We start from the raw sequence: 8915 nt of genomic DNA, 5'->3' as shown, positions 1-8915 counted from the left end.
GAGCTTAAAAACACTGTAACATTACACACTTTAACATTGTCAGGTGGAATTCTGTGAAGTGGCTTTTTCAAACCATTTAATTATTTTGTTGTACAGTTAAGACAACTTATGCAAGAATTGAACTCCACTCTCTACCCAGTCCCAGCTGTCAACATGACAACCAACTCATGATCTCATACCTATCCATCAGAAGGACTGCCATAGGAACAAAGGGGCCAACTATCCCTTTCTATGCCGTTTTTGAGGCTATGCGATCAATCGTCTTGGCTTCAGTGGAAGTGGTGGGCTGCTCTGACATTGAGCAACACAGTCACCGCTTTGTGGACATGAATGTTTCCTCTCTATGAGCTCAGCGATACATCCTGGGCTAGTAAAACAACAAGGGGATTGTGCAGGGGGATGCTGAGACAGGACCTAGGGTTGACCAGCCATTGTTGATTGTGTAGATTCAAGGATAATGTTTGCCAGACTTTTAGGTCAGAATATTTAGAATCATGCTCTTTGGAGTGAGGCGGATTGATGTACTCTTGGTATTTGGTGGGTTGAAAAGACATATATTATAAACACAAGGTTTTTAGCCTTGCAGTCAGTTCACTACTTTTGTCCTGACTTACATATACAGTAACAACACCTATTTGATGGATTGCCCTGAATTCTTGTACACAATTTAATGTTCCCCAGAGGATGAATTATACTGGCTTTGGTCATTTCTTGACTTTTCCTCTTGCAGACCAAAGAACTATTCAATCAAGGTTAAAAAATGTTTAACTCCAGACATGAAATCCCAGAGATATTTACTAGTTTTCTGTTTATCTTAAGGCCTGACCAATAGCTAATTTTTTTAGAATATCTGTGGTGGAGACATGTCAATACAGCCAGTTGTCAGCATTCTCCCCATACTGGCTAAAGGGGCTAACTGATGTAGCAGCGACTGTTTCTTTTGCAAAGGTTTGCTTGAGCGTTCATGCTCTTTTAGCAGTTTTTTTGTATCAGTTGCCAGTGTGAGTCACAGTAATGCTGTTGACCATGTCCCTAACGTTTCAAGAAACTGTACTTGGCTTGTGCTTTTGTTAAATTTTGGAAATATATGCCTTTTCTATAGTTTCCATTGTGTGTCATGTTAGAGATCCATACCCAGGTACGTCAATTTAGCCCTGTTCTTTTGCTGTTTTGTTTTGTCTTTTGTTTCGTCAAGGCACCAAGGTTACGCTCATTCAGTATGACTTGTACTTTAGTTACTCACATCCAAATCCAAACTTCATAAAATGAAAAACACAAGTATCTTGCCACTTAACAGCTAGGAAACTGTTAAAGGTTATAGGCCTTGATCAAGAGTATCTCAATGTTGTCAGGGGATCATAATATATATGCAGTTTAACAGCTTCAGGCTTCTTCCTCTTTAACAAAAGACCACACAGTGAAATGTTTGTCTCCTCTCGCTCCTCCTAGTGTGACAGAGACAGTGTCTGTGAGCAGCTTTTATGGAGGAGGAGGCGGCGGAGACGACGAAGACCAGGCCCTGCTGGATCGCATGGCCAAACGCGAGGAGAGACGGCAGAGACGCATGCAAGAGGCGCTGGAAAGACAAAAGGAGCTGGACACTACCGGTACAGAGGCGATGGAGAAAAACAACGCAGAAGAGGAGAGGCCATCCTCCTGGCGTAGGGGTCGTTACCGTGACAATGAGGATGAAGAGGAGAAGACAGAGATGTACAGCTCAAGAAGAGAGGAGAAGGAGCAAGAGGAAGAAGAGGCTGCTCCTGAGGGTGAAGAGGAAGCAGATGAGGGTTTAGATGAAGAGGAGGAGCAGAAAGTGGAGGTGGTGGAGGACAAACCGAGAAGGTCTTACTTGAGGGAACAGGTGAGTCACTTGTGGTCATTCTTGTTTGTTTATTTCAGCCGTTTATTGTGTTTTTTGTAGCTGACAGTCCCTGCAAATGTAATGCTTGTTTCTGTAGAAATCAACCGAAGAACCTAAAATTCAAAACAAGGTATGGTGATTGATTTATTGACTTCTGAATGCACATCCTTGAGTCAATCACTGCTCTTTCCTTCAAAGAACTGCTATAAACATGTTTTATAGGAACCCGCTGAAGAAGAAACACATTCAGTAGTCAGTGAGATTTCAAACCAGGCCAAGTCAACAAATCCAGAATCTGGGGAAGATGCAGTAGCATCAGAGGAGGTACCTGAGGATGATTATTTAGATCATTCATCCGAGAATAAGTCTATGACTCTCAGAAATGACACTGAAGAGGACAATGAGGTATCTGAGATACTGCACTCAGAGGATGATAAGGTATCATTAATGTGGTAAGCTTTTTAGTAGAGGTGTGGTGCACAGCACAGACAATCTCTCTGGGTAACTTCAGTGTCTTAATGTATTTTTAAGGAGACATGTAAACAAGAATCTTTCCATATTAAACTATCACACAATATTTTAATCAGGCTATCTTGTTGACTTTGTGATTTATGTCGGAGCCAGATGCTGAAATTACCCAGACACCCCGTGTCGTCACAGTGTGGGTTGCACCATTTGCAAATTGGCGGTAAATGAGCCTACGTTTTAGTGGTCACAGTGCTTTTCTGCATGTCTTCCACCTCAGCTATGAGAGCAGCAACACGTTCAAACACTAACTCCACTCCAAAAACTCACTGCCAAAGGGAAACACAATGTAATTTAAAATAATCAGTGGGTTTACTGTAAGTAGATATTATAATGATATCACTTTGGCATCTTATCATTTGTATACTTCCAGTCAAATGTTCTAGACCAGGCTACGATTGTTTTCATTTCAACCCCTAAAATTAGAAATGTAAATCCCTAGCCTAGATACCAGCCGAACTTAGCCCCACCGACAACATTTGAGGTTTAGAAGTTCGGTCTGGACTTGATCCTTTGTGGAGCAACTATGCTTGAACCACAGCTGTTCAGACCAATCAATTTGTCAGGGCGGACTTTATACGATGATAGACAGATGATTAACAGTAACATAATCAACCACGTCACTAAAGAGCGCTTGGGTCAAATTTGTTTACACAAAGATGGCTGCCGCTGGAGAAATTGAGATGTGTATATTCCGCCATTGCGTCTGTTATAGAAGATAACGATAGTGTATTCAATTTAAAAGAGAAACAGAGAACCGTGGGAAAGGCATTTGTCAATCGGAAAGATGTTTTTGCCGTTTTTCCTACAGGATTTGGCAAAAGTTTAATTTATCAGCTGGCTCACATGCTCCGTTGCTCTGATTGGTATACTGTAGGTCTATCCAATTGAGTGCAGAGGCATTTTCTTTTAAGGTTCGGTTGAAACACGCCCCGTAATCACAGCCCAACGGAGCTGTGTCAGACTCACATTCTGACTAGAGTCTGAGTATGACCACATCAGGCTACTTAAAAGGAAGTTTTTCCTTGCCTCTGTCGCCTAGTGCTTGTTCTTGGTGGGAATTGTTGGGTTTCTAGAAATAACATCACAGAGTACGGTCTAGACCTGCTCTTTTATGAAAAGCGCAATAAGATAACTTTTGTTGTGATTTGGCGCTATATAAATAAAATTGAATTGAATAAATCCTACCCAACTTGTCCACAATATATTTTTCACTTGTAGCAGTTCATTGTTTTTAAACTCCAAGCTTTTGACGAGAGCTGTCCTCACTTACAAAATGCCTTTGATGATGTAAACAACAGAACTCAGAGACACATAATGCTTCTTGACACTTTCCCTTTTAAGATACACTTCTTATTATGATCGAGTAATAATAGTGTTATTTTTTTTCAAGTTTTTTTTAGATGACATGTGCCTGCTAAATCTCAGATTATTGCAAAGACCTAATTACAGTAAGTACCTATTAATGGGCATGTCTTAAAGAGAGTCTTAACGAGTGCTTTATTAAAGACAGGTGTGCTGAAAAGGCCCACCGGCTCAGCCCATAATATGGTAAAAATGCATAGACTGTGCTAGACAGCATCAGCAATAAGACAGATCTGTGCTACAGGTTAATCATATATGGTGCTTTAAAAGCTTGACTGGTGGTGTACATATTGTGCTTGGACACATAATGATTATAATTAAAAACACTTTTTGATGATGGTCAGAGATGAAAAATATACAGCTGGAGACACTCCCACGCTGATCACATGTTAGATAATCCTGTCTCAGTAGTAATTCTGGAGTGGACGCTGTGTTATATGTTGCTCTGTGTTATTTTGTTTGGGGTGTGCTCTCGTTCTCTTTCTCATTTGACATCCCGTGATGTCACATGGAAGACTCCGCCCATTCAGCCTACCCACCAATCACATCTTAACTCACTGTCCCCCCTGGTTGTTTCTTTGCAGGAAAATGAAAGAGGCAGGTCCAGGGTGGAGAGGGAGGAGCAGAGCAAGCTGAACGGAGGGCTGCACGAGGAGGAAGCTGCTCTCAAACAGCACAGGAAACCTGAGAGGACCTTCAGGTACACAGACAAAACAGCACACACACAAACACACACACACATCAAGTGACCTCCTGGTTTCCACTGAGGCGAGATCGGGGATAGCCAGGTCTGATGAATTATTCAATAAACCCCGTTTTCAGCAAAGGTCATGTCCCAATTTGTTGCCAGTTAAAAACGTGTGGCTGACAAATTTAATATAATTGCCTGAATGTAACTAGTCTGTGCATTATTGCTAAAACATATTAAGAATCAAAATAGTTTATTTTATCTAATTCCGCATATGATCTCCTATTTACTGGGGATGCGCCGATATGGATGTTTTTACCAAATAAACAATATTTTCCTACATAAATGTAGATAAAAATATCATAGTGAATATTCAGTCATGATTAAAATAATAATTGTTTTTTGTTTGTTTTTAAAGGCATGTAGCTTTTATTTTTTAACCAAATACATACATAAGTTCCCCTCCCATAATTGTTCCAATATTGGCAGTAAAACATTATAATGAAGAAATAGCATTACTACTTTATGAAGCTGGTATTGCATAATTACGACAGTATGCTGATATATCAGTGCCTATCTACACTTGGCCAGAACTGTGGAAAGTTACTGCAGTAACTTAATATTATTGATACAATGTTCAGTTGAGCAGATCAAGTTACACAACAACCAAAGTTCAGTTTCTCATTTGATTGGGAAATGACTGATAGCATCCAATTTACCAAAATTAGAGTCCTGCATTTACTGAATTATACTATACTTACTCTGAAAATGATCTTTATATTTTTTATAACACTTCACAGTGTTTGCACATGCTGAACAGAGGCAGTTTAATCAGACAGGAACTTACCAATGTTGCAGTCTGACAATACTTGTTTGTCACTCGGGCTGGTACAAAAGCATGGAAGTATTGCATTCATTTTTTTAATTTCTACTATTATACAGAAAAGTATTATAAGTAACATTAATTGTGTTCCATTTAAACTGGCCTGAGAAAACTTGTTTACTACAGGTTCCTGTTCTGCGGCACATAAAATACAGAATCCCATTACCATTGAAACATTACAAAATGAAAGAAAACTGAACCAGGACAACAAACATTGCCTAAGGCATCTGTACAATAATTGAAAAGCATGTCTGAATCAGATTTTCAAGCAAACAAGCTGTTTGTGTTCAGCAGTCAGCCGTAGCACAGCAGTAGTGCGTTTTAGACATGGGTCACCTGCAGTTAATCCCCAGTGTGAAACACTGGATGAAACTTGAGATGTGCTGGAACATTACCTCAGCGAAGGTGATTGTTGGTATTTGTATATGTGCACATTTGTTTATGTCTAGATTAGTTTGCTTGTCAGGAAAGAGAAACATTCTTTGAGTGTATGTTTAAATATTCAGTTTGTATCAGGTGTCAGGTGTTAACCTGAATGTCAGCCAGCTTTGCGTCCTACCTCTTCAGTTTTTGTTTCTCTTGTGACCTGCATGTGTGCTCTGACCCGTGTTTGTGCGCGTGTGTGTGTGTGTGTCCCAGTCGCGGCAGTGTGCGGTCCCCCGAGGTGTTCACAGGTGACGACCAGGACGACGCTGCCCGCCTGGAGGCAGAACGCAAGCTGGAGGAGCTGAAGCGTCGCCGCGATGACGCTGAGAGCGAGGAGTTTGAGAGGATGAGGCAGAAGCAGCAGGAGGCCGAAGCCGAACTGGAGGAGTTGAAGAGGAAGAGGGAGGAGAGGAGGAAGGTGCTGGAGGAGGAGGAGAGGCAGAAGAAGCAGGAGGAGGCGGAGAGAAAAGCCAGAGAGGAGGTAGGGGAGAGACTTGTGTTAAAGTCACACTGAAATTTTAATTCTCCTTACTTTTTGTGTATAAACTACAGTGATATTGCAGCTATTGTGCACAGTATCACGCATTAAAAAAGGGCAAAAATGTCAGTCGCAGTGCAGTCTGCATGGATTGCTGCTCAGGTGTGGAGAGAGTTTTTTTAACTTTCCCCGATTAAGGCCTAAATGGCCGAAACGCCTTGTCATGTTTTAATGATGTAGCTAACAATATATTATTGCTTTTTAAACTTTGCCCTCTTGAGTGCCTCAGTTTCCTTCAACCATTTTCACAAGGATAAAACAGTTTTTTGACACATTTGGGGAAACAACATAAAGCTTCACGCTATTGGCGTTTCCTATAGCAGCTGTTGACTGACATCTAAGAGCTGGCGTTGCTAGGAGCCTTGCTGTCAATTCACATGATGCTAGCTGGTGCACATAACGCTATACAGCCTACTAATGGTAACACACAACTGTTTCAACAAGCACATATAGTGCTGGTTAAAGTGCTCATATTATGCATATTACGCATTATAATATTGTTTTCAGGTTCATAATTGTATTTTGAGGTTGTACCAGAATAGGTTTACATGGTTTCATTTTTTTTTTTAAACACCATATTTTTATGCACATTGCTGCAGATGCTGTTTTATCCTGTCTCTGTTTTAGCTACAGAGTGAGACATTTCACTTCTATACTATCTTTGTTGGGAGTCAGACATGCGCAGTAGCTAGGTAAGATCACATCAGCTAGATAACTCTTTCTCCAACTTTGGTCAGTAGAAGGCAGGATTAGCTGGGAGACTTCTTCTAAACGAAAGCGCACTTATGGAATAGCTGCAGAACAGGGACATGGAAGTAGTTCTTTTGTAGATTATGGTGAACTAGTGTGTGTGTTGTAGCAGTGTTTTGCCATGCTACGGTTAGCCAGCTCATCTCGGCTAGTGACGTAGAAAGCCGTGGAGATTTTGAACAGCTCCCCGGAGACTGAAGGCGGAGGACATTCAGAAACCCGTATCTCACTCAAAACAGCATGAATAGTTTTTTTCCAAGTTTGCATGCGTGTGGAAGCACCAAAGACACAAAATAACACCCCAAATCCCAGAAAAAGTGTTGTTTTTTTTCATAATATTGGCACTTTAAGACCTCTGTCCCTTTACAACAATTTACCACATCATTGTGTTGTTAATTTCATTGGACAGTGGAAGCTAACAAGCTAAATATACTAGCTTCCACTTCGTACTGAAAGCCAGTTAAATTAGCTTGCTAATTAGGACTGATTCCCAGCTGCATGGTGTTGTCATTGTGGAAAAAAATTAATTATATTGAGCTATATGTATTTTTTTGCTCAAAATTACATTTGATTTAAAGCTGATTTGTCTCATTTATTCCTCTTATTTCTTGTAGTTCCTTTTTTTTTCGCACCACCACTTCCATGTTGATTTAGCCTTTACACCTGTGTGAGCTGAAACCCATGCATCACACTCATACTAGCACCGCGCTGACGTTATCTTGACATACTTCACTGTTATCACGACTCAAGCTATTTGGGTCCCCAACTCGTAACTCATGCATGTCATTCCTTCTTCCTCCTAAATCGACCTCATCCTTATGTATCTCAAATGTGATAACCTCCTCCTTCCTATGTGTTCACATCTGTATTCAACCACGCACTGTTGTCCATTTTCCCTTTCATGCGCTCGCTCTGAGGCCCTTGCATTCTCACTCTTACTCTGACTGGTCTTCTTTGTTGATCTTGGCTCTGAACGTGGCGGGTTGTCTCCCGCTATCTGCCCCCGTTCTTCTCCTCTTGTGTGATGTTAATGAGGCCTTTTGGTTTGTAATTAAAAGATGTCCCAGAGATACAGAGAGACTAATTAACCAAGACAAGGCTGCTGCAGAGGGCTGATATACTGCCAAGCACCAGCCCTCTTCTGAATACGCTACAAATGATTCATACATTAATTGTTAAACAAAACTGTTGATAGTGTGCATGTCTCAAGCTTCCCAAAACTGAGGCAAGCGATCACTGTAAATAAGAATATGCTCTGAGTAATTGAATTTGTTCCTGACCAGCTTCATTAGATAAAGTAAGCAAATCAATTAAAAAGTGGCACTTATCTTTTGTTTTAGTCGGCTGCATCCCTGATTGTTGGTTGTCTATCATCTTGGTGGCGTATGCTATTCAATATAATTACCACTAAATTATGTCAAAGTCATTCAACTTACATATACCCAGCCACCTACTGTACATAAGGTCCGATGAATGTACAGAAAGTTGCTCCAACCGCAAAAGAAAAAGATGAAGGATTGGTACTTAATTTCTTTCTAGTATTGTGCTCAAATGTGCATCTGCTGCTGAACTACCCCAACTCTAAACGCATCTTTTTCCTCAGGAGGAGAAGAGGAAGATGAAGGAGGAGATTGAAAGGAGGAGAGCAGAGGCAGCTGAGAAGAGACAGAAGGTTGAAGACAATATGGACGGGGAAGGCAGACCCTTCAAGTGTGTCAGCCCTCGAGGCTCCTCTTTGAAGGTTGGTCCACAATTTTTAACCTCGCAACTCTGCCTCCGATTCCAAAAGGAGAATGGCAGTGCAGTTTTATTTGCCGATTGACCGTTTACTAACCCCTGTGCCTCATAGTTATTCTTAGTTACTGTATGTGTATATATG

At 40.9% G+C, this 8915-nt stretch overlaps 1 protein-coding gene across 13 annotated transcripts in view; it reads left to right on the top strand.

Annotated features, from left to right (window-relative positions):
- Positions 1–8915, top strand: part of cald1a (caldesmon 1a) — a 60030-nt gene that overhangs the window by 38575 nt on the left and 12540 nt on the right. For 11 of the 13 annotated variants that reach the window (XR_004327737.1, XR_004327736.1, XM_032505176.1 and 8 more), the window contains exons 4-9: positions 1450–1861; positions 1959–1991; positions 2084–2299; positions 4336–4451; positions 5962–6229; positions 8640–8777. Coding sequence is in view for 11 of the 13 variants with exons in the window: in XM_032505176.1 (XP_032361067.1) it covers positions 1450–1861; positions 1959–1991; positions 2084–2299; positions 4336–4451; positions 5962–6229; positions 8640–8777 (1183 nt within the window). In the remaining 2 variants the exon portion in view is untranslated. The remainder of the gene's footprint in view (positions 1–1449; positions 1862–1958; positions 1992–2083; positions 2300–4335; positions 4452–5961; positions 6230–8639; positions 8778–8915) is intronic. The other 2 variants (XM_032505180.1, XM_032505182.1) reach the window with 2 other exon arrangements.

Source organism: Etheostoma spectabile, chromosome 23, assembly GCF_008692095.1.
Source record: "Etheostoma spectabile isolate EspeVRDwgs_2016 chromosome 23, UIUC_Espe_1.0, whole genome shotgun sequence".
NCBI lineage: Eukaryota > Metazoa > Chordata > Actinopteri > Perciformes > Percidae > Etheostoma > Etheostoma spectabile.
This window is presented reverse-complemented; position numbering and strand designations above follow the sequence as displayed.